Source organism: Doryrhamphus excisus, linkage group LG20 (assembly GCF_037039965.1).
Source record: "Doryrhamphus excisus strain RoL-2023G ecotype Guam linkage group LG20, RoL_Dexc_Guam_v1.1, whole genome shotgun sequence".
NCBI classification, from domain to species: domain Eukaryota; kingdom Metazoa; phylum Chordata; class Actinopteri; order Syngnathiformes; family Syngnathidae; genus Doryrhamphus; species Doryrhamphus excisus.
The window spans coordinates 1777273-1803892 of NC_136376.1; the positions used below are offsets into that span (position 1 = coordinate 1777273).

The following is a 26620-nucleotide window of genomic DNA, read 5'->3' on the forward strand; positions in this document are numbered from 1 at the left end:
CCCGGCGTCCTCCATTTTTTGTCATAACTTCTTTTTACGCTTATGTTCATAACGGCTACGGTGGTGGAGTGGTCGTTACTACCAACCCAAAGGTTGCTGGTTGGATCCTCCATCCTTCTGTGACCATGACAAGGTATCCTCCAGCTGTTACGTTAGGTAAATGTGGCACCAGTCATGGTTTTTAAATGAATTAATCATGATTAATCACCATTGGCAACTGTGTATTTGTAGTGTATTTAATAAACAGAAAGTTAGCTGATAGGACAAAAGGCTAAAGATGTACCACTTCCACATGGAATGGGAGAATTTTTTTTTTAAATGAATTAATCATGATTAATCACCATTGACAACTGTGTGTGAAATAGGCCAATTTGTAGTTCATTTAATAAACGGAAAGCTAACTGATGGGACAAAAGGAATTTACCACTTCCACATGGAATGGGAGAACATTTTTCCACTCTATCATGTGACACACGCCATGCCTGACTTCATGCTAGTTGGCAGTCATTACTGCTGTGAATTTAGCTTTCACGACCATGAACAAGATATTGTTTGTTTTATGGCAATTGTCCTCCCTCGGTTAGAAATAGTAGATTAGTAGAGCCTTCTAGACATGAAATAACAGCCCTATAGTCACATTTAAGCTTTTATTATTTGTTTTCACCACATTGCACAACATGGAATAACTAGTATAGGCGACGGGATAACTGCAGGGATAAGAGAGGGCCTCTGCTCATAGCATATAGCAAGCTACTGAGCTAACTAGTTAGCCTCCAATTTATTTGTTGTGAACTTAAGAAAGGGTTTCAAACGGGGTGAGGAGGAAGCCAAAAACCTACCACTTCTCTACGGAATAGGACACTATCATGCCGGACACCTAGCCATCGGAATACTACAATTATCTGTCAATATTTTGATCGTTGATTCGTCAAGGAATCACTTGGAAAAAGGTGATGGCGAGGGAGCGATGTTGGAACCGTGATGTACAGAGCACCAACCGTATATTTAACCCAGATAACACAATCAGATTTTCATGGGTACGCCTTCACGGCACCCGTGCTAGCTTATTTTTACACCTGACACACACTTTTAAAACCCGCCTTGTGGGGGCTTTTCTCTTTTATTTGTTATGGAACATTTTTTTGGGGGGGGGGGGGTTTGCAAAAATTGGAGATTTCATTGCATTTTTAATTATTTTTTATAGTCTACACAAGTTTCTTTTCAGACCCTTCTAGGCAGTGAACACTAGATGGCACTATGGCACTTATTATTATTATTATTATGGTGATTATTCAAGCCTGATTTCTGCTCTGGCAGGATGTGATGAAGTGAAGGCCACAAAGTGATTGGTGTTAAAAGTATCATGCAACAGCCCATCATGACCCCCCCCCCCTCTCAATTAAATTGAACTGCCTTGACTTAGCTGAAAGTGCATTGCTTTCTTCAAGTTGACTTTTTTTCTTGTTTCTTTTCCTTACAGGCTTAGTTGGACATCTCTGCGTATATCCAGTATTCTCAAGAAAAAGGAAAAAAAAAAAATCAATGAATCACACTGAGGAGAAATATTAGAGGCGGATCCTTGTGCAGAAAGCATGTCCTTGTAAAGCGATCACATTGTAAATAAGATGGGTTAAATTGCACTTGTAGCTCGCCTTCAAACAGTCAAGCCTATTCTCCCGGGGTGGTGTTTGGCAGGTTGGGGAGGGGGCGCCGCACGCCCTTCCTTCTAATAACGCCAGCAGACAATGAGAATCCCGGCTCATAACGTAGCCCCCCCCCCCTCCACACACACACACACACACACTCAGTATGGAACAGGTATTGGGGGAGCTTAGCAGCTAATAAAGTGGCAAGTCTTCAAATCCATGTCAGAGGAGCGCAGCGCCACGGGGACCTTTCATAACACTTGTATGTGCGGGGTTCAAGCGCGGTGTAAAGGTTACACGTCGGCATTGTACACACGCTCACCTGATGGCTCGCCGTAAGCCCTCGCACATTTCCAAGGCCGTGTTCCTCATTTGAACAAGCGCCGCTGAATAATTCTGCCGCCTGCTTTGGAAAAAAAAAAGACAGCAGAGGGGAATGAATGTTTCAAATGTGATACAAAATTGACTGTGTTCATGTTGGATGTGAATTAATCAGCAAGGCGGAGAAATTGAACGTGGAAGCCGACTGGCCTTTGCCCAACCTCGGTGTCAGCGGTAATTAGCCCGCATCGGCGGGCCTGGATCGGGTCTGAAGCGTCCTTCACAAAGAGCGCGAATGCGGACTCTTCTTCCTGCAGCATTTCCACCCACTTTGTTATTCCCGGGCTTTGATCCGCACTATTCCAGTTAAAGTTACACCCAAACGCTGCAAGCTGAAACTTTGGGCATTGTCGCTGCAGGGAACCTTATACCCGTGGCGCCTTCTGGCTTTTGTCCCTCCCTTTTAGCAACAGAAATCTCCTAGCGTCCCGCACAAAAGGCTACTCACGACACCATTTTAGCATCTCTGTGATGAGAGCCTAATGTTCACCTTTTACCTTTTCCGTTGCACCCAAAAGACAAAACGATTCGAGTAGAAGCGATCGCTATCAAGTACGTAAAACATGCTTTAAATACTCCAGCCTCGCCTACAGTTTCCCGGGAAAAATTAGCATGACACTGTTGGAATTGGACTTGGTGCGGCGACATGTTTGAAAAGCAGATAGCCGCATTCATTCCACATAAAAACACATTTTTTCCCCCCAATAACCCGCAAATGAACTTCAGCGCTATACTAAATGAGCCACAAATGAGTCAGTTGTGCGCTAATTACTTACTGTAAGAAACCACATGGAGTAGCACGCAAATGAATCAGTTTTCGACTAATTAGGTTTGGTAATAAACCCCACCAAGTAACACACACATTCATGTCCCGTGTACTCATGACAAATCACACGAGCCGAACCACAAATTAGGGAGGTTCTACCTGTTGGATTTTGCTACAAAATCATGCAAATGAATCAGTCACTCCCCTTTACTAAGACATCAGAGTAGTGGTTTAGAAATAACAAAAATAACAGCCCAATGCTGTCATTTTACACCAGTGGGTTTTTGTAAGAAATACCACTAAATGGGCCATCAATCAGTCAGGTTTTTGCAATACAAAGTATCCCACAAATGAGTTTTTACCACTGATTTTCTGTACGAAATCCTACTAAACAACCCATGAATGAATCTGTTGTATCTTTTTTTTCTAGGAAATCATACAAAGTTACTCGGTTTTTCAGTCATGTTTATAAGAAATCCTGCTAAATGACCCACGGATCAGGTAGTTTTCTTCCCACAAGTCAGTCTTTCTACCAGTTAGTACTTTTTGTCAGAAACGAGTAACCCACTAAGGAATCAGTTGTGTACAAATTACTTTTTCTGAGGAATCCTACTAACTAAACCACACATCAGTCAATGTTCCAACACTTGCATTATGTAAGAAATCATAATCAAAGTATCCCACAAATGAGTTTTTACCACTGACTCTCTGTAAGAAATCCTACTAAAAAACCCATGAATGAATCTGTTGTCCTCTAATATCTTTTTTTTTTAGGAAATCATACAAAGTCTGGCACAAGTTAGTCGGTTTTTCATTCATGTTTGTAAGAAATCCTGCTAAATGACTCACGAATCAGGCAGTTTTCTTTCTACCAGTTGGTACTTTTTATGTCAGAAATCCTAACGAGTAACCCACTAAGCAATCAGTTGTGTACAAATTACTTTTTCTGAGGAATCCTACTAACTAAACCACACATCAGTCAATGTTCCAACACTTGCATTATGTAAGAAATCCTAATCAAAGTATCCCACAAATGAGTTTTTACCACTGACTTTCTGTAAGAAATCCTACTAAAAAACCCACGAATGAATCTGTTGTCCTCTAATATCTTTTTTTTTTTAGGAAATCATAGAAAGTCTGGCACAAGTTAGTCGGTTTTTCATTCATGTTTGTAAGAAATCCTGCTAAATGACCCACGAATCAGGCAGTTTTCTTTCTACCAGTTGGTACTTTTTATGTCAGAAATCCTAACGAGTAACCCACGAAGCAATCAGTTGTGTACAAATTACTTTTTCTGAGGAATCCTACTAACTAAACCACACATCAGTCAATGTTCCAACACTTGCATTATGTAAGAAATCCTAATCAAAGTATCCCACAAATGAGTTTTTACCACTGACTTTCTGTAAGAAATCCTACTAAAAAACCCACAAATGAATCTGTTGTCCTCTAATATCTTTTTTTTCTAGGAAATCATAGAAAGTCGGTTTTTCACTCACGTTTGTAAGAAATCCTGCTAAATGACCCACGTTTTGACCCACGTTTTCTTTCTACCAGTTAGTACTTTTTTGTCAGAAATCCTAACGAAAATCCTAATCCTAACCCACTAAGGACTCAGTTGTGTACAAATTACTTTTTCTGAGGAATCCTACTAAGTAAACCACACATCAGTCAATGTTCCAATACTTGTATTATGTAAGAAATCCTAATCCAAGTATCCCACAAATGAGTTTTTCCTATCTTTTGCATGAAATCATACAAAGTACCCCAAGTGAATTTTGGTAAGGAAGCAACAAAGTAGTGATTTTCTCTCATAAATCATACTAAATATTCTAAAAAGTAGTCATTTTTCTAATGACTACTTTTGGTAAGAAATCATATGAAGACGGGCGCGGTCAAATCCCTTTTATTTTTTTACAAATTTCATATTTTTGTTGAATAAAACGTCCATTAATAACATAGATAATAAACATATGTAGATATGAAATCGTCAACAAACTGTCACAAATCTTAATTAAAGACGAGGTAGTCACCCATGCAATTCCAATCGCGTTATTAATGTACAACACCCTTATTTTGTTGACACAATGAGACAATATTTGGCCAGCAGTGCTCTTATTTTGAAAGCTGGAAGTGTCCTGAGAATGTATCTTGACGTTTAAGGCGAGCTGGGAATCAACGGGCCTCTGTTTTTTTGTTTTTTTTTTAACCCTGAACACAACACGGCGTAAACACGCACACAGCTGCACTAGTGTGCTGTGCTAAGCTAGGCTAAGCTAAGCTAAGCTAACCATTCACGCTAAGTAAGAGAGGCAGATTTGGTGTTTGTGATGAGATTCCCCCATTTGAACCTTCCTTTTCCTCACTGCGATATTTTGTTATGTCACATTCCGAGTTTTGACAATAAATTGGAGCCTATCCCAGCTGTCTTCGGGCGAGAGGCGGGGTCCACCCTGGACTGGTGGCCAGCCAATCACAGGGCACATATAGACAAACAACCATTCACACTCACATTCATACCTATGGACAATTTGTAGTCATGCTAATTAACCTAGCATGTTTTTGGAATGTGGGAGGAAACCGGAGTACCCGGAGAAAACCCACGCATGCACGGGGAGAACATGCAAACTCCACACAGAGATGGCCGAGGGTGGAATTGAACCCTGGTCTCCTAGCTGTGAGGTCTGTGCGCTAACCACTCGACCGCCGTGCCGCCCGCAACAAACTTTTTCCAAGAAATGTTCCTAATTAGTCTTTTATGTGAAAACAACGCCATTATGCAGGAAATGCCACGCCGCGACGCCAAAATGACCGCCGACGCTCCCTCTTACGTGTTGTCGCCGTTCTTACAGGAACAAGTCGGCGCTAAACTGAAGCAAAGCGTTTGCGACGCGCTAATCTGGCGCACTTAAAGGCAACAAGACGCGGTGGGTGTCGTCGTCGTCGTCGTCGTCAAAGTGCCGCTGTGACGACTCCTCCCGTATAATCGGCATTGGCGTGCGAGTGAAACATTCATGGTGCACTCAATCGGTTCAATATTTCATTTCCCCCACAAAGACTACACGGCGGAACAGATGCTTGAACTTTTCCTCAGGAGAGCCAAACTCACTTTACACGTCGGCGTGAAAGAGTCTTCTTCACCTGATGCTGGAGCGTACACTTTATGTGTGTGTGGATACATGAATGTTTACATCCATTAGCCATCCGCCAGGTCGCCCTTTGCCTCGATGTCGCACATCCGGTGAAATTCCGACTTGGCGTGTTTACGCAAGGATTTCTTCATCTGCCTTTTAAAGCCCGGCGGGCGCGCTTGAAGGTGAGGGGAGCTAAGATGATGATCCCCTCTTCCTCCCGAGGAGCTTTCCCTCACGCACGCCCTCACAGATGTCGACATTTGGTTAGGCGGTGTACACCAAGCCCCAGATTATCAAGCGCTTTTCGCCAAAGTCTGTCGAGCCAAAAAGTTGGGAGCGGTTACTTCCTTCCCCCGGCTCATCCCACGCCGTCGTATGTGTAACCCGAGAAGCCGCCTCGCTTTGCGTTAAAAGACTGGCAGACCTGTAGTGCTATTGATCAACAGGCCCGCTCGCAGATGGCGTGCACGGTGCGTCGTAATGCTGCTAAAATCCTCGACTTTGGTGCATTTTTTTTTTTTTAGAATAGAAGACGCGCAGCAGGAGAAAGGTTGACAATGTTTACGTGCATCACTCCTGCATGAACATCCTCCCCTCCTCCCGGAGTGCTGCTGCTCTTCCCGGCGCCGCCGTGGAAAGTAGGCCAAGCCAGGACCAGGGCGTTGTTTTTTTTTTTTTTTTTTTTTTTTTTTTAAAAAGACCATCACTTTGTCAGTGTGTTTCTGTGTGTGTGTGTGCGGAGGACAAAGCTCTTCATGTGGCTTCTGGAACAAAGAGCAAGCGTTATACAATTTTGCAGCGTGACAAAAAATAAGGATGGTGGCTTTGCACTCCCGATTCATGCACTTGCCGCTTTTCCTGCTTTTCCGCCTCTGCGCTGCCGAGTCCCTCGCCGGTAACACTCCTCTGCAGGATCATTGTGCCGCCGGATTATTTTTAGCGTGCAGCTTTTCACCTTGACTCTGGCTTGTGCACGGTGACATCATAATTAACATTTCTGCTAATAGTAACGCACGTGGATGTGCTGGAAGTCACACCGCATTGCTGATATCGGGAAAAATAACGGCAGGAGGTGCGTTCATTAGCACCGCGCTGTTGTTGTGAATGGTTTTGTATCACGTAGGATAGAAAATCGTACTTTCAGAAGAAGTCAGAGTGAAATAGAATCGATTTCTTTCCAGGTTAAACTGGCAACAAGTGATGGAACTCATTCAATCCCAGCCTTTTTTTCTAATGACAAAACATGCTTGGACATCTCTAGCTTGACACAAGTCTTAAGTGGCAATGCAATATCTCCAATAATGTCCAAATGCTAGCAGCTAGCATGCTAGGTACTCTGCGTATACAGTCTTAACTACCACCGATTTGACTTTTGGGAGAATCCCGGTTAAATGTAAACCCTAACCGCCTGTTTAGGGTTTGTGGAATGAGCGCATTCCACAAAATGGGCGCTAGCCGTCGAGCTAAAAGCCTGATCCGTCAAACCGTGACTCTTAAGGTGTCAGGAAGTGAAATTTAACAACAGCCACACTGGCCGGCACCCGTTAGTTAGCATTGTATCAATCCTGTATCATGTAATAGGGTAGGGTTAGGGGGTTAGGGTTAGGGTTAGGGTAGGGTTAGGGGGTTAGGGGGTTAGAGTAGGGTTAGGGTTATGGTTTTAGGGTTATGGTTAGTGTTGGGGGGTTAGGGTTAGGGTTATGGTTTTAGGGTTATGGTTAGTGTTGGGGGGGTTAGGGTTAGGGTTGTGTGGAAGAATCTGGATATTGCATCGTTGCAGCTGAAGTAGGTTCCAAGTTGTGCTTCAAAATACAAAAATTTAACTGACCCCCCCCCCCCAAAAACAGAAATAAATGTGTGTAAGAAGTAGTTGGTATCGCCACCAGTCCTCCTGATGACTACAAAGATGGGTTTTCCAAGAGTCTCCAAAGGGCCTCCACTGTCTGGAACTGATGTCCGTTTTTGTAAACATCCCTTGCCGTCCTTCCCCAAACGGTTCTCAGTTGGATTTAGATCAGCGGAACGAGCAGAATGGCCCATGGGAGTGATGTTCCTCTCCTGGAAGAAGTCCCCTGTGATGGGGGGCATTGTGGAGTGCGGCGTTGAGAGGGGTAAAACAACAACAAAAAAAGGCCGTCATTAGGGACGGTTGATGCCGTTTGACGCCCCCGCACAATGAGAAAGCAGCCCAGATCCCTCCTATCGCTGCTAACGTTGGGATGTCAAGTTAGCATTTTAGCACCCGTGACATTTCCCCCGACTCTGACTTTCTTGTTCCATTGCCCTCCGGATGTTTTACCAAATTCAAATGTAGCTACCACCCAAGACAGAAAGCTTTTTGCCTTTGCCATCAGGTCACGAGAGTGCGGGTACAAATGTTTTTTGGGCCGTTAAGGGCTGTGGGCCTAAACTTTTTTTTCAGTGGACGACCAGAATGTTTTGTTTGTAGCGCTACGTAGAAGCTAATGGCTGGTTCGTGACCCTGATTTTTTACCTAGTAACAGATGTCGCCATGGTTACACGGAGCGGAAACACCGCTCTTTGAGACACGTTCAGCGATGTACGTAAGGCGGGTGGGTTCCACACACCATCCTGAATTCATCGTGAAGAAAAAGGCCATATATTAATCATCTTTGTATGTAATAAAGTTATAAAAATGATTAGTTAGATTCCATTTATAATAATGAAAGAAATAGAAATAAATATAATACCTATGTGCTACAATTGCTTTGCATGCAGGCCTCTAATAAACGCTACAATTGGAGTTTAACTACACATTGTTGTGATAGCCATATTGTACTGAGCAGCCAGGACAGACGCATGTCAATTAGTCAGATCCATCCTACCAAGTAACCCGCAAATGTCACTTTTGCACTTCCTGTATTACTTTTTCATTATTGTTGCCCACAAAGGACAAGTGTAAGTATACAGTATACGCATGCTGTTTGTTTCTATGGTTATCATCACACTTTTCCCGTGTGTGTCGGCAGGCCCCCCCTCCTGTGGCGGCATGGTGAAATGAAGACAGAAAAAGCCAAATTGGAGTGACTTCTGCATGGAGATGCTCAGTGAGTGGAAGTCTCGTGGGGTTTTTTTGCTGATGGTTCCATTTCCTCGCCCCCACCACCCCTCCCACCACCCCCACGTCAAATTTGGGTCGCTTTGCAAAAGTGATAACCTTTTAAGGTGAGTGTGCGTGCATGCTTTATTTGCACACGCAACACGTGAGCACATCCACTGATGAGATTTAAAATTGACCTTTCAAAGTCTTCATTTTCCCTTCAATATGTCCACTTAATATGTTCCCACTTATGGCTGAATAATCACATTCCCTTCTCCTCTTCTGACGTCGACTTTTATTTAAATGATGGCAGATAGGTCCACAAAACAGTGATGGACACCTCCACGATTGAAGGCTGTGCATGAGACTGATGGCACCCCAGGTATTTCCTTTTTTTTTTTTTTTACTGGTGCATTTGGGTGGAAATTTCCAGGGGATATTTTAGATGTTAATAGCCCTGAAGTGGTCTCGGTTTCTTATTTAATTTCTCTCGCCTTCTTTAAATGTAATTCGCCCACAGACTGTGCCGCAAGGCTCGAAAGCATGCGTGGAGGGAAAAAAAAAAAAAAAAAAAGTCTCTCATCATTTCCACAGCAGAATGGAAATGCAAATGGCGCACACACACACACACACACACACACACACACACACACGGCTGATGCCCTTGACACAACTCACCAGTGCACACAATTAAGTTGGTCACTGAATGTGAAGTCGGTGCCACACACTCCATTTTATACCATTATTATAATAATTATTATTATTATTTCTATCATGATTATTATTAATATTATTCCCTCATGCTTGTGTCGGCCTTCTTTTGCCACACAATGAAAGAATTCCATGAAATCTCTTCCCACAATGGATTCCAACAAAACTGAAGCAGGAGAAAAGGGCATTAAAAGCGGAATAGTGGCTGCATGGAGAGGGATAGGGAAGGGATGGGAAGGGAATGGAAGGGAAAAGAAGGGAAGTGGGTGTCTACAATGAATGCTACCAAAGAGGGGCGCTGTCCATCTATCAGCAACTCCACACGCATCGATCCCATCACTCCTGGCTGTGTTTTTTTTTTTTTTTTTTTTTTAAAGAAAGAAATAATACATATTATTACCACAACCTGCAAAACTAATAATAACCGATACATTATCATTGTATGTCTTATTCTAATTATTTCCCCCTCTAGTTCAAATTGTGTGTGGGTGTTTTTTTTTTTAATCAATGCGTATTGATTTTATTTTAATGAACAAAACCGATCCTGTTAAAATGTTCCCTGAAATAAATAAATATAACATGCTGGAATAAAAGATATTTCAGTGAAAGGAAACACGGGATGTCATTATTAAAACATGAGAAGGAAATATAGTTTGGGTGAAAGCAAACACGGGAAATAATCATTTATTAAAAAAAAAAAAAGACAGAATTAAATATATTTTTTTAGTGGTGGAAAATTCTGCGTGTGCTGATTAGCGGCATTAAGAATTAGGAAGGAACTGTGGGCGTGCATGTAATTAATAATTCATCAACGAAAGATCCCTTTATTAAAAAAAATGAAGCTGATAAATATGATTTTTCGCCTTTGATGAAAATAACGATGCAGGTGATGCATGCGGGGAAAGTGCGCGTACAAAGTGCGTGGATGTGGATGAGGATGCGGATGGACAGCTGGGCAGCGGCCGGCTGATTGACTTTGTGGTGACATCTGGGAGGCCCGCTGGCCCCTGGCACGCGTGGAGGCTGATGTCGCCATTTACATGCAAATTTAGGGAGATCATCAAGGGCCTCGCCCCGTAAATTCACCCCCCCACGCACACACCCCACACACACACACACACACACACACCACCGTCAAACGCCCCACGTAAGAAAAAAAAAAAGGACAGCAGAATTCAAACAGGAAGTCCTCATCGGAGTTTGATTTCGTATCAGTGGAGGTCAAGGCTGCTGTGACGTCACAAATGACTCGCCGATACTTTTTCTTTCTGTTTTTGCACACACACACGTTTATAAATAGCACATTTTTTTTATTTTAATGCAAATTGATTTAAAATATGATAATTTAATTTTTTCGTCAATTTTCTACTAATTAATCTTTGTAAGGAATCCTCCTAAATAAGCCACAAATCTATTAATTTGCCTTACTAAGTCACCCAGCTCAATTAGTTACGTTGCTAATTATGACATTTGATGAAATAGTCACTCAAATAATCCTAATTATTTTCTGTCAAAATTCTACTTTTCAGTTTTTTTACTAATCTTTTTTTTTTGGTCAGATTTGAAAATTTTCTACACATTTTATTTTAAAAATAAACAATCAAATATGATTATATGTTCATAGGATTTTTGCTAGCATTTACGAACAGGCGCCGTTAACTATAATAATTGTTTACACTTGGCGCTTGTTTGCTTCTGTGGTTATCATCACACTTTTGTCTACATTCCGAGTCATTTCCTAGCAATTTTATTTAGAAAATAAATTAAAAATAATTATTTTTGATGAATTCAAAATCGTCCCAAGCAAAGGGACGATTACGCTGTTCGTTCCCGGCTCTATGGTTATCGTCACGCTTTCCCAAGCGGTGGCATCCGGGACACCAACACCAAAGAAAAAAAGCAAATGTGGTCTTAAAGTGCCAACATGTTCCAACCCAACCCACAAGTTCCAGACTTCTAAAGTCCGTTTCTGGTACTTTGCGTGAGTGCAGGACTAACACACGCAGCAAAAAGAGCTCTCATCAGGCGGATTCGGGGCTCAGCTGACTCCCCTTTTTCTCTGTGTCTGTCTCTCCAGGTCCAGATGGCTCCTGCACACAGATTTGCATTCATTTCCCCACTAATATGTCCACAACGAGCTGGGGGCCAGCTGCATTTGTTGTCAAATACGCTTTAAAAGTCCCTTTCAGGACGGCATCGTTACCGACCTGACGGCTGCTTTCTTTTTTTTTTTTTTTTTTTTTTTTTTGCTTTCTTCCACGCAGTATCTGATCTCTAAGAGGATTTGTCTCCCAAGTTGCATAATTTGATAATCAGATTAGGAAAAAGAGAAAAAGAAAAAAAAAATCCAGCATCATCAGTGCGTGTAATGAGGGGTTAACTTCTAATAAATGTGCAAAAAAAAAAAGAAGTAATATTTGCCTTGCAGTCGCTTAAAAATGTGACATTAAAGCGAGCAATTTGGCAATAAGAGGTGAAAAAGCAACAGCTTATAATTCACTTAATGTTTGGCAGCAGCTATTAACCCTCAGCACCAGCTCTAGATAGATTGCCTTCCCTCCTTCTCTCCTTCCCTTACTCCCTTGCTCTCCTTTTCACAGCTAATGAAGCAAAAAGAAAGATTAAGATGTTTCTTATTATTACTGATTTTCCAGTACAGAGATATGACGTAAATATTGAATTAATATTAAATCATTATTTTAAATGTCAAATTTAAAGGGGGCAAAGTATGCAAAATAGTGACATTAATGTGTTTTTTTAAAGATTGAAACTGACCACAGCGTAATTTAGAATATTTGTTTGATGTAGAATTTATTGATTTTAAAGCCACAACAAAATTAAAAAAAAAAGCGTGGTCTTTTTTCCATAGGATGAAAAGAGTCCAACTCACCACATCGAGGAGAAAAAGGTGGTGAAAGTGGAACGAAGCAAAGCAAAGCAGAGAAAGAGCGCTCCCTCGCTTCCTCGCTTCCTCGCCGGGAACAGGAAGCGTCACGCCTCCTTGTATGGGCAAAGCCCCGCCCCTTTAGGCACCGTCATCCAGTGACGTCGCCTCTCCCGTGGGTTTAGAGTTTTGGCTCCCGGGAAAGAGTGCAGTCCTCGGGGAAAGAGGGCTTAGTTTTGCATGTTCCCATCCAGCGTGCGCGACGAGAACAGGGGCCCCCTTCTCCACCTCTCCTCTCCTCTTGCGTGTACGTGGAACACCTTCCACTGGTGAGCAGCCTTCCGTGCGTGTTTGTCTTGTGCTGCCGGAGCAGAAGAAGAAGAAGAAGAAGAAGCAGCGGCAGCACCTTTTTACAGGAGTGTTCTATTTTTTTCCCCCCAACAAGTCCTGAAGGTTTTGGACGGCGGTTCTTCGGGGATGTGTCCACTTTGAGAGCAGCGCCACAGCACCAATAAGTCCTTTTTTCCCCCACGCACATATAGCAGAGAAAAAAAAATAGCGAACAATTGAGTTTGTGAGCGTGTGGATATCTGTCTTAACTTAAGTAGAGCACTTTGAGAATTGCTCACATCGGACGGAGCCGAAGAGGGAGACCAGACCTGTGGACTTGTGCCGCCAGACGCTCGCCCCTTCTCGCCCTGAAGGATACCAGCGCTCCCGGTGTGGTGGACCCTTTCCTGTACCCCCCACCTCCGCTCTTCTTCACGCAGGAGGCTCCCGCACATTTGTCCTCAATGTTCGGGATTCAGGAGACGATACCGCGGGGCGGGACCACCATGAAGGAGGAACCGCTCGGTGGGCTCAACTCGGTCCGCTCGTGGATGCACACGGCCGGGGTGGTGGACGCCAACACGGCCGCCCAAAGGTACCCCGGCTCGGCTCACCTCTGGCTGTCCCCCCCTCTTCGTTTCTGTCATTTTTTTTTCTTTTTTTGTTGTATTTTTTTAATATTAAAAAACACATTATGACACATCAACAAGAACAAAAATCACACCTTTTATTTTTTTTTTCGCTCCAACTTTTAACCGAGGTGTTCTCCTCTTCTCTCCCCGCAGCGGAGTCGGCCTGGCCCGGGCACACTACGAGAAGCAGCCCCCTTCCAACCTCAGAAAGTCCAATTTTTTCCACTTTGTGCTGGCCCTCTATGACAGGCAGGGCCAGCCGGTGGAGATCGAGAGGACTGCTTTTGTCGACTTTGTGGAGAAAGAAAAAGTAAGGAGATGACTTGTCTTGTTATTATCATTCTGAAAAGTGAATCCAAGTGATGATGCTCCATGCACCCGGATGGATTTATAAAGCCCAAGAGACATTTTTTTTTGGCATATTTTTTTGTTGTCTTAATACTATCGTCATTATTATTATTTGTATTATTATTATTTCAGGAGCCAACCAGTGAAAAAACTAACAATGGGATACATTACAAACTACAGTTATTGTACAGCAATGGTAAGTCTCATTCAGTGTATATAAAAAACACCAGTCATTAAATGGTAATTATTATTTTTGTTTCTGTTTTTTATTATCTAATAACACTTATTATTTCATGTCGTGGGTTTAAAATATAAAAGTGTTCTGCATGTTCTCTATCCACGCAGGCGTCAGAACAGAACAGGATCTTTACATTCGGTTAATCGATTCCATGACAAAGCAGGTAAGTTGCACGTGCCTATATAAATATATATATTTTATATATATATAAAAACACAATACGTTATAGTGGGATAGCAGCAAAGTCCATCTGAAAGCCTGCAGGAGAGTCACTTTGTCCAACATTAAAAATTTAAACGGGACGTCTGCTCCACATGATCCCATTTCTTGCAAAAGGCTGGGAGGTGAAACATATTTTTTATAAAAAAAAAAACACATTTCAAGCTAAATAATGTGCATCATTATAAGTAATTAGATCTGCATCCATCATCTTTAAAAAAAATGTTTTTTTTTTTTTTGCATGACTAGCACACAGCAAATAGATGTTTATTCGCTATATTCGTGCGTCTTTTAAATAGAGCCGTGTCGCCACCGGTCACAGCATTCCTGCGCCAATGATCCGAATCAATGACGCAGAACAAGCAATTTATGGATTTGTGTTTCCTCGGCTGCAAACAGCCACATAAATCAAAGCAATAGGGATAATAACCCCCTGGTAAAAAAAGAATAAAAATCTTCAAATGCATTTAAAGCTTTTTTTTTCAAGGAAAAATATTCAAAGAGCGTATATGAATAATATGGGTATTTCCTAATTCTTTGAAGAGACGTTTTGGGATATAATGACCGAGTTCCCCTTAGAAACCGATGATGGAGGCTGAGGATGCTGAGCAGGAGGAGGGATGGAGGGATGGGGAGATGGGGAGATGGAGAGAAGCGCGGCAGCACTGATAGCTCGGCGCCATCTGTTTCAGCCAATGCTCAAAAATTACTCAACCGTACCGCCAGACACGCGCTTTTTATCCACAGAAAAAGATCATTGTGAGCGGCTCCAAAAATAAACAACAGATTGCCCATTAACACTTTTCCCCCAAATATCCCCAGATTATAAGCATATTGATGACACTTCTATTGGAGCTCTCCGGGCGACACCCCCCCCCCCCCCCCCTCTTCTCCGTCAGCTTGCCTGTCTTAAGTGGATTAATAGGGGACTGGGGAGGGAGGGGGGGCACAATCAAAATGTATTATAATTACTATTTAATCAATATGTATATTTTTTATTGTATATATCAGTATTAAAAATATTTATTTAATATTCAGACACGTTCAAAAATACTCTTTATTTGTGGTTATTATGCATAAATGTGTGCAATATTTTTTAATAATCCAATTCCTTTCTTTTTCAAGGCCATAGTTTATGAGGGCCAAGACAAGAATCCAGAAATGTGCAGAGTTCTTCTCACTCATGAAATCATGTGCAGGTAAGACAATTATATTTATTTATAAAATTTTCACTATTTAGTATACACATTACGGGAGGGGGTGTGTGAGCTTGAAATGGTTATTATTATTATTATTATTATTATTTATGAAGATTTTGCCCGGTGAGGCATCAGCAGCATCAGCATCATCAGCACCAGCACTTGATTCCATCTGTCAACACTGATCAGCGCGCCTTTTAGCGCCATTTAAGCACATAAATCGCAGCCTCTCACGTTGCGCTGCCATTCAAGCGGTGTCACCGATACCCAGCGAGGGGAAGAAACGCCTTTTGTTGTTATTGTCGACCCCCCCCCCCCAACCTCACCCCACCCTACCCTACCCTACCCTACCCCCAGCGCGCACCAGCCAGCTCTGTGAGCATTGAATTCGGATACTGGTCCCTTAAACGCCCCCTTTCTTATCCTGCGCCTTTTTTTTTTGTCCGCGTTGTTGCCGCATTGTTTCAACGAGTCGCGCAAAGTGCATCATATGCGAGTGATTTGCACCTTGTCCTCCCCCTACCGCCCCCCACCCTCCACACCCCCCTCCATGCATCACTCACGCTCAATTTGTACGCGCATCCATCACTTTGTGACACATTGAATATGCTCCTGCTGCCATAGGCGAATAATAATAATACTAATAATAACCGTAGGAACATCGAAAGGGGGGGGGGGGGGAAAGGGTATTTCAACTGCAACCTTTTGAAAGGTATTACGGTAATTTAACAACATGGTTACTGTTGTAGTTTGTGTTTGTGCACTGCATCACCACCATCAGAGGTTAATATTTGGGTTATTGTGTGCAATTTTATTGGTGCAAATATTGTTGTTATTTGTAATAATATTAGTTGCAGTAGCAGCACGTGCAGCATCCCCAAAATCTGCTTCTAATTGTGGTTGGAGGTTCACTGCTTCATACTGGGAGCTGTTTCTAATATTTCACTTGGCTTGTTTGGCTTTTTGGTGTATTGGTTATGCATTGTTATTATTATTATTAATATTATGGAATGCAATAGAACATAAACATAGATAGATAACTGCCTTTTTAAATGCAACAATGCTCATGTATTTCATAACGTGTGTGTTGTAGTTTGCACTCTGGCGTGCTGACAGCTGTTTATATTATCGTTTATATTTTTAATTAATTCATTTCATTATTTAACTACCGGTGTCTCTTTTATGCTCCATTTCATCCTATTGTTATTAAAATAATAATAATATCAGGAGTGTTTCCATGACTGTAAAACAATAGAGAAATGCTTCTGTTCCTTTTGATATGTAATTTATAAATTATGTTTATTATTGTGGCTGATGTTGCATGCTTTTGGCCAAAATACACGAATAAGAGCTTATAGTATGACGTCACATATCTCCATAATAGTAAGTATGTTTATGTTTTATCTTTATTAGGGTCATTCCTGTAATAAAAATGTACAAGTGCCCTTAAAGAGGTGACTGCTGATAATTTTTGGTTCTAAAAAAGATCAGCTAAGAAGATAATAAGAAAGTTAGCACAAGTATTGCTGCTGTAAATCTGAGTTTAAAAAAAAAAAAAAAAGAGTGCACACTCGACCGACAGTATCTTCGCACAAATCTTTGTTTGTCTTCCTGCACCATATGGCGTAAATCAATCTTATTCTCATGTGTTTTCATTTCAAATGGAAGCCCGGATGATGAATTTGTTTATTTCTGCAGATTTTTTTTTTTTTTTAATTCATGTTCAAATCAAAGGATGTGAAAGGCAGCTAGCTGGAAGCTCTAGATTGAGAGAGAAAAAGCGAGAGAGCGTGGAAGGGGGGTTGGGGGGGAGGTTGCTGAAACATGTGGTGGAAGATAGATTAGTGCTTTTTGAGGCCATAATTGATAAATGCCTTGCAGAAATATTGGTTGAGGGTGGCACCTTGCATCTCCCTCAGAAATAGCAGCTTGGCAATTAGAGGTAAACAAAAGCTGAAGCTGTGAAAAGTGACTCCCCTGCCTCCTGCACCCCCCCCTCTCCATATTCCCTGTGCCCCTCCCCTGCAACGCTATAAGCCAAACAACACAACATGTTGTTTTTAGACATTTTTTTGCATCAATGGGACGGCTAGCGTGACTCCTCGTGGTCGATAAAAAGCAGGCCGGGTTCATTGTTACCTCTGCCAAGGTTATGTTGTTTGTGCCGTTTGTTTGTTTGTCAGTTACTTAGCGGGGCTGTTGCTAGTTTTGGATTTCCACTGGTTAGTGGAAGAGTTGGGAGGGGGGCATAGAGAAAATGTCGGGAATTCTGGTGTAGATCTGTATGAGCGTGTTAATCCAGCATGAACGTTCCAAGATGGGACATTTCCTTCAAGTTCTTCCAAAAAGCGTCTGACTGGCTTGATGACGATAACGTTTTTGTAAAAAGACGCCCTCTGTGTGTCCCAACAGCCGATGCTGCGACAAGAAAAGCTGCGGCAACAGGAACGAGACCCCGTCGGACCCGGTGATCATCGACAGGTAAGGCTCTCAGCTCGCCTGGGATGGGAGGGGAAGAGGGGGGAGTCAAACCACTGACTAAACGGGTAGCCTGTACAGAACAAACGAGCATCCCCCGCCCCACCCTAAGCACCCCCTTCCCTCCCCTGACGGTGCCAGACGGCCCCAGTTGAGGGGTCTGACTCGCATCTTCCAGAGAAGCGCTATCGGCGTGTGAGTGGCTGAGGGGGGTCTTTCCCAGCTACCTGTGCGCCGAGGGGGCGGTCGGCCACCTGGATGGGTGCAGGTGGTTCAGTCGCTAGAGGATCATGCCGGGAAAAGCTTGGGTAGCCTCCTACGTATTTGGCGAGCCAGCCTTTTTGTTTTGTTCATGACGCTGATGCTGATGTTAGCAAAGGAAGCGGCTTGGTTTAAACGATTGCACAACATTTTGGAGCCAAGAGCGTGGTTGGTGCAGATCTGGATATAGGTGCTCATGTTTTGTCACTTGAACTATTGTGCAGAAGTCACGCAAAAAGGGTGATTGAAAGTTGGATTGAAATTTCTCACACAGCTCACATGTGCTACAACGCCGGCCTCTGGAACTTAAATCCCACTATGGCGATTTCTTTATGTGCTTTATTTTAATTCATTCATTCATTCATTTCAAGTTTTGTAAACAACCATGAACATGTCAGCGGTTGCCTTCAGGGCACGTTCATATCTTTTCAAGTTTGCAATAAGCCGCAAAAAACATGACTTTTCTACTAAAATACAGTGTGCCATGTTGCAACTACTTTTTTTTTTGCACAAAAATTCCTATGTTTTTGTACAAAATCCCACTATTTATTTTATTTTTTAAATAATATACAAATATTTTTTACATTACTTCTTTGGTACAAAATACAATTTTTTTGGTATAAATTTCTACTATTTTGTACAAAATCCTTACATTTTTATGCCACTACTTTTGGTACAAAAATCATACTATGTATGCCACTCATTTATTTGTACAAAATCTTACTATTTATTTTATTTAAAAAAAATAATATACTAATATTTTTGCCATTACTTCTTTGGTAAAAAATAAAATTTTTTTTGGTACAAAATTTTACTATTTTGTACAAAATCCTTCAATTTTTATGCCACTATTTTTGGTACAAAAATCCTACCATTTTTACAAAAATCATACTATTTATGCCACTCATTTATTTGTACAAAATACCACTATTTATTTTTTTAAAATAATATACAAATATTTTTGTCATTACTTCTTTGGTACAAAATACAATTTTTTTGGTACAAAATTCCACTATTTTGTACAAAATCCTTAAATTTTTATGCCAGTACTTTTGGCACAAAAATCCTACTATTTTGTACAAAAATCATACTATGTATGCCACTCATTTATTTGTACAAAATACCACTATTTATTTTTTAAAAATAATATACAAATATTTTTGCCATTACTTCTTTGGTACAAAATACAATTTTTTTGGTACAAAATTCTACTATTTTGTACAAAATCCTTAAATTTTTATGCCAGTACTTTTGGCACAAAAATCCTACTATTTTGTACAAAAATCATACTATGTATGCCACTCATTTATTTGTACAAAATCCCACTACTCTGTCCAAAATCTTACTATTTATGCACTACTTTTTATACAAAATCCTACTACTTATGACCGTACTGTTTTGTCGACTTTGGAGCCAAGAGCTTGGTTGGTGCAGATCTGGATATAGGTGCTCATGTTTTGTCACTTGAAGTATTGTGCAGAAGTCACGCAAAAATGGTGAATATTTGTCAAAACAGGCCAAAATTTGAGTTGGATTGAAATTTCTCACACAGCTCACGTGTGCTACAATGGAACTTTGCCTCGTTTAAAAAAAAAAAAACATGGCGGCCATCAAGCAAAACTGACATTTGGGATATCAGCATTTCCTGTATATTCCACCCTGCTACGCTACGTGAAGCGCTACGCTGTTACAACGCTGTTACAACGCTGTCATTCTGTCAAGACGGCACACATTCCATAGGCTTAAACAGCGAGTATTTAGTGTTACCCTTGAGCAACAGCCTCTCTCTTTAAGCTAAATGGAATGGAACGCTAATTAACATCATCGCTAACTCCCACTATTTAGCGGTTTGGACTTTTTGCACAATACCGCAGGTGGACTGTTTGGTGTTGATCCAAATTAGGATGCATTTTTCTGCTTTTTTTTTTTTTTTTTGCACCTTGAGGGAAGTTGCCACATTGCGGTGACCTTCCTATTCCCTCTAAAGTGGGCGAACAAACGCTCCCCCAGCGGGCAGACAGACAAGCGGGCGGGCGGGCGGGCAGGCGGGCATTGACACAACTCTCCCAGCGCGGAACATAGAAGTCACGGCGAATATGCTGAGCGGTTTGTGTTGTATGCGGATATGAGAGGTGAGGGAATGGTGGGAGGACAGGGTGGGTTGAAGCGGGGGGGGGGGGTTATTTGAATGTAACTCTCACCACGTAGTAGGGAGAGACAGCAATGCTAATGTTTGACTAGGCGGAATGACTGTTTGCTTAGCGGAGAATGCCTGCTATCTGACAGAGGGGACAACTCTCTTATTAGTAATCAAATAGGGCTGAGCAGTTGTTGCTGCCACTCCACTCCAGCCGCTTCTCATGCATCAGGAAGTAGGAGCCGGCTGCCTTGGGAGCCTGGATGGATTACCACAGCTACTGCTGTCTGCAGGCAAACTCTCTCTCTCACACACAGAGACACAGGGATGCTGCTTGTGTGTTGTTGCTGCCATGCTCTGTCGTTTGCCTTAAAAAGGTGACGCCGCTTTCATGTTGGTTTTTGCGTCGCCGAGGGCTATTCCTCTTCGATCCGACGCACAAAACACGTAACTTAAGTTAGCCAGATGAGCGCAAGGTGGAAGAATTCAAGTCAAGCAAAAAAAAAAAAGAGGGGTGGGAACTGAAAAAGAAGGGGTGGGTTAAAGGAGCGGATGGATATTGTAAGCTCAAGCGGCTCAGGGAGGGCTCGGGTTTTCATTGTGATGAGCCTGAATAGGAGTGGAGTATCCCTTTCCTCGCACAATGAGCGGCTCTGTTGAAACACAAAAGCATATGTTCCTCATTAGACCCTCCCATTGTCTCCATGTCCTAACTATGAGCCTGTCAGCTCGCCCCTCGTCGCCGACCCTCGCAGGTTCCCAGTGACCGGGGGCCAGGCTTGTAAAAAAGGCCGATTACTTTGCTGTTTTTTTTTTTTTTTTACGCTTATGTGTAAAATTATGATTCGGCCGAGTTACACAGCCGCCCCCCCCCCACTCCTGCGTGTTTTACTGCCATTTTTTGTTACATCTGTCGCCTTCTCACGCACGTCATTACCCGACGAGCACCTGTGCTGACGCCCGATTACTTCCAATTGACTTGAGTGACGCAAGGCCAACGTTGAGGTCTGATAGCGGAGTCGGGCTGCGTCTGCGTACAATTACCGCAAACCTTTTTAGGAAACGCTACGGGGAATTTAAGTACAAAAAAAAAAAAAAAAAGTGAAAGCCAAAGCACCTGAATTGAGACTCCACAGCTGAGAGGAGTGGCAGTGCAGTTACACACACACACACACACACACACACACACACACACACACACACAGTCATGTTGAACCACCACATGCTATGCTAACAAGGCGACATTTAGCCATGAACGTGCTTTATTTGGACAAATTTCCTAAAAGCATCCTACTTCAGAACTCAGTCACTCATTAAAAAAACTAAAAATCCACAATCTATAATTTCTACCTTTTTGTATAAAATCCCATTATGGTAATTTCTTTACGTGTGTTTACGTGCTTTTTTTAAAAAATTCATTCATTCATTCATTTCAAGTTTTGTAAACAACCATGAACATGTCAGTGTTTGCCTTCAGGGCACGTTCATATCTTTTCAAGTTTGCAATAAGCCGCGAAAAATATCACTTTTCTACTAAACTACAGTGTGCCATGTTTTGTACAATATCCCACTTTTTTGCACAAAAATTCCTACTTTTTTTTGTACAAAATCTCACTATTTATGTTATTTTTTAAAATAATATACTAATATTTTTGCCATTACTTCTTTGGTACAAAATACTATTTTTTTCATACAAAATTGTACTATTTTGTACAAAATCCTTAAATTTTTATGCCTCTACTTTTAGTACAAAAATCCTACTATTTTGTACAAAAATCATACTATTTATGACCGTATTGTTTTGTCAAGGCCACTATATTTTTTGTCCAAAATTCTACTACATTTTTTTTGTGCAAAATCCTGCTATTTTGCACAAAATCCTACTATTTGTACAAAATCCTAGCACTTATGACCGTACTGTTTTTGTTGAGGCCACTATTTTTTTGTACAAAATTCTACTACTTATGCAATTTTTTTGAACAAAATCTACATTTTTTTGTGCAAAAATAGTAGGATTTTGCACAAAATCCTACTATTTTTGTCACTACTTCTATTTTGTACAAAGTTATGCTTCTTATGCTACTGGTTTTGCTAAAGTGCTTATAATTAGGGTGCGTTACTGTCATGTAGTCACTCGTGATATTATATTTTATGATGGTAACCTAGAAAATGCACTACTTTTTGGCCAAAAATCTTATTTTATTTTATTTTATTTTTTAATAATTTTGTTTTTTTGAGATTGACAAACCTTCTAAATGATTTTGCCTTTTTTTCAAGCTTTTTTTCAACTTCCACAACACAAATTTATGAAGTAACAAACAACAAGAAAACTTTACCTACCACTACACCATCTGAGGGATGGAGTCAGGCCACATCGGTTCCATTAGTCATAAAAATATTTAGGTGGGGGTGTGGTGGGGTGGGGGTGGGGGGAGGTTGCAAGTAACCCAGGAAATGTCCCTTTTTTTCCAACTAATGACTACTTTTTCATACAAAATCCTGCTAAATTCTCGTGAGAACATGCGACTCCATGGAGTGTATCATTGATGGCGTTCATGCACTGTAACATTTTCCCAGATGGCAAAGAGGGGGTGGGATGTGTGTGTGTGTGTGTGTGTCGGTGGGGTGGGGGGGTGTGTGCAGCTAGCTGGCATCTAGCGAGACATTAACTGGCGTTCCCATGGATCTGGCATGTCCGACAGAGTTTGGGAAACTTATCATTCCAAATGTGTCCTATTTTCCTGCGGTCAAGCCAGACATCTGTTTACCCTATTTTCCCTCACTTTTGATAGTTTTTTTTTTTTTTTTGAAGAGGAAGGATTCTCTTTAAAAAAAAAAAAAAAAAAAGTTGGTTAGATATAGAGTCCTAACATCTGTCCCATAGTTTCAGCACTGCTTGCTCTTTAAATATTTCAACACTTAAATTTGATGCCTTTGCATTATTCATGAGCATTTTCACATGAAGGGAAGTTGCTTTTTTTTTTTTTTTTTTTTTGGTCGCGTTTTGGCGGATTTGTGACTTCTTGTGTCTTCGGGGAGCCCGTCGCTCTCGATTGTGCCCCATTTTTTTTCCCAGACGTAAGATCAGACGGCGAAAACTCAACACTTTTGCGTGGAATTAAAGTCATTTTTGTCTACTTTTGCAGTCGGCTAATAAATCAGGAGCGAATCCAGCAGTGCCGGCGTTGATGTCGCGTTTCTAAGTTAATGGTGCCTTAAAGTAAGTGGGGGTGTAGGTTTATTCAGTGGGTAATTTGAGTCTTTAGAATGATAGTGATGAGATAGCCAATATCTGATTAGACGCCTTCCCGCGTCTACAGTGCACGGCGAGCATAGGCAAACATAACTCAATTTGCTGCGACTGTGGCGGCTCTGCTGGTCGTCCTCGCTCGCTGCCGTATTGACTTTGTCTCCTCTCGTGTGAAAGATTAGACACGTTGTTGTGGCTCGCGCATGGATTTTGTAATAAGACAACACACGCTGTTCAAAGTGGAAAATGACTAGCAAATTCTGGCGCGCCGGGGTTCAAAGGTCACATAGACTTCGAGAAGTGTTTCCCAAACTCCGGACCCCAAATTCGTTCCAATTATACTCAAATATATCATGTATTGCTATGACATTTATTTATATAATGCTTCTACTTGTGAACCGCTGCACACAAAAGGATGAAAATTTACCAAAGCGTGCACCCGGACAGTGTTGCTTGTACTATTACTTTTCTAACAAATACACCACATGGTGGCGCTGTTATTGAGGCCCATGAATCGGTTGTGCTAGAAATTTCTCGCATTTCCGCAAAACACCTACTGTTACTTCCGAGTGTTTTTCCGTATCACCGCAGAATTTGGTATGGACCTTTAGTGAGCTGACGAGAACACGTGTTTAAAATTTGAGCAAGATTGGTTGAAAAACATGGACGCTACGAAACAAAACATCTATGCACTTAGCAACGACTAGTTCGTAAGTCGTTGAGAATTTGTGTCATGTTGATGAAACGTTGATGATATTTGCATTTCATGTATGCTAGCATGCACATTTCATGTATGCTAGCATGTTTCCCACAGCATTTGAACCGCAACCATGACCGGTTCGTCGGTTTTGGGTCTCCACTTGCTAACTAAGCATAGTCGAGTTCCACTTCAGAGCTTTTACTTTGAAAAGCGAACATACAGAAATGAAGCATCCTTTCTCTGTGACATTTAACATCAAAACGCTAAAACCAATGCCCTAGCTTGATGCTAATTTACATAGGAAATCCCATGCAGCATAGGCGTTACTGTTGACAACATCGATACCTTAAACTGTATTCATGTTTTAAGTAATTCTGAACTTTTTATGCTTAAAAATGCTTACTTTAGGACAAAAATACGTAATTTTAAATATGCATTTTGGGACTAAAATAGGCCGGAATCAAGTATTTTTTTTTTTAATGCAATCAAGTGAAGGAGCGTTGTCCCAACCGCTATATAGCGAAGGACGGCTATACCAGGTTTTGGTCATTCTGAAATTTTTTATGCATAAAAAAATTGGATTTAGGACAAAAATATGTAATTTTAAATAAGCATTTTGGGACTAAAATAGGCCAGAATCAAGCATAAAAAAAAAACGCAATCAAGTGAAGGAGTGTTGTCCCAACCGCAATGTAGCGAGGGACGGCTATACCAGGTTAAAAGTAATCTAACGTTTCGGCGCACTGAAACCCCGCTCCCAAAAAAAAAATTTCCAGATCCTTAAACTGTGTTTGTGTTTTGGGACTAAAATAAGCCGGAATCAAGCATTAAAAAAAAAAAAAAAACGCGTTGTCCCAACCACAATGTAGCGAGGGACGGCTATACCAGGTTAAAAGTAACCTAACGTGTTGGCGCAGTGAAACGAACCGCCCCGCCTCCCCCCCCAAAAAATTCCAGATCCAAATGTGCCGCCTCCATTTCTTCCCGCCGCTTCCTTTCACTTCCTGTCACAAAGGTCAAAGAGCACTGACCTCTGGAGTGCAGCCCAGCCATTGAATAATTCATGACATTGACTTGCCCCCCCCCCACTCCCAGTCTTATTTTCGGCTCTGGTGTCTTTTTTTTTTTTTTTTTGGGTCAGCACTTGGGCATGACGGTGCAGTGGGAGGCTTTTATTCATTTAGCTGTTTCATAAGAGCCTCGGCACACCTGTTCATGTGTTAATGCAATTACATTTTAGCCTAATGTACATTTTGCTTAGCCCCCCCCCTGCTTCTTGCCCCCCCCCGTCCCCACGTTATGCCCCTCATTAACCGAGCCGGTGTTTTCCAAACGACTTTGCGTTATCGTTGATTTACGCGACACCTACCAGGTCATTTCCCAGAGTGCACTTGACTCGTTGTCAAGTTGTTTACCAGAAACAAAAGGCGAGCCCTTGAACGCGTCCGCCACCCCCGCCGTCGCCACCTCCGCCGCCGCCCGGCCTTCCGCAGACACAAATCGGGGGGAATTTGCGCTCTCCCATCTGTTTTTTTGCAAAAGCGTGATTACCTCCAAAAGCTGAACAAATGCCAGTATTTATAAGGTCAGGCCTTTATGTGAAAATGTGATGTAAATGAGAATCAGCGAAAGAGGACATTAAGCAAAATTAAATTCATTGTCTCCTTTAATGTCATTTACATTTTTGGCTAAGCCCCGGCCTGTCAAAGAGGATTTCTAAAACCATTTTAATTGCACGTCGGCGTCGGAAAGCGGGGCGTGTTTGCCGTCTTGATAACCTGCGACGGGAAGTGTGTTTATGAAGTGGCTAAATGACATTTTTTTTTTTTCCCAGCGCATCTGCAGAGAGCCAATTAAGATGGCACTCACTGCTTGGTGTTAATCTGCTGGCCTCTGTAATGAAAATGATAACACGCGCACAAAAAAAAAAAGGTCAGAGTTGTTGTGACGGCTGCAGGTGTTCCGTCTATATTTACACCTCAGCGATAAATTTCACCTGACGGATGCGTTTGAGTGACGCCTGTCTCCGTTCCGAGCCCGAAGAGGAAGAACAGGACGTGTTGAGAGCGGAACGCTGTACTTGGCGTACCGCCTTTGGCTCGCACTTGCCCGAAAAATGAAAGCCAGACCTTTTTTTTTTTTTTTGCCTGAGCCAGAACCTTCCGTCCCAGCGCTCCAACATGCGGGATTGGGTAATAGTGTTCACTAAGCAAAACATTACCTCAAATTATTCTCGCCCTGTTTT

The 26620-nt window shown here is 41.8% G+C and overlaps 1 protein-coding gene and 1 long non-coding RNA gene across 7 annotated transcripts in view; both read left to right on the top strand.

The window, feature by feature from the left end:
* Positions 1-8917: 8917 nt before the first annotated feature.
* On the top strand, positions 8918-12326 carry LOC144894498 (uncharacterized). Its single transcript, XR_013625131.1, has 3 exons — positions 8918-8995; positions 9302-9370; positions 11777-12326. It is a non-coding gene; the product is annotated as an uncharacterized LOC144894498 (long non-coding RNA).
* Positions 12327-12763: 437 nt separating this feature from the next.
* The window catches only part of LOC131107791 (transcription factor COE3), a 115255-nt gene continuing 101398 nt past the window's right edge, over positions 12764-26620 (top strand). For 2 of the 6 annotated variants that reach the window (XM_058058101.2, XM_058058103.2), the window contains exons 1-6: positions 12764-13508; positions 13699-13855; positions 14026-14089; positions 14239-14294; positions 15476-15549; positions 17962-18030. In XM_058058101.2, the coding sequence (XP_057914084.1) occupies positions 13378-13508; positions 13699-13855; positions 14026-14089; positions 14239-14294; positions 15476-15549; positions 17962-18030 (551 nt within the window). In that variant the 5' untranslated portion in view covers positions 12764-13377. The remainder of the gene's footprint in view (positions 13509-13698; positions 13856-14025; positions 14090-14238; positions 14295-15475; positions 15550-17961; positions 18031-26620) is intronic. The other 4 variants (XM_058058104.2, XM_058058102.2, XM_058058105.2 and 1 more) reach the window with 2 other exon arrangements.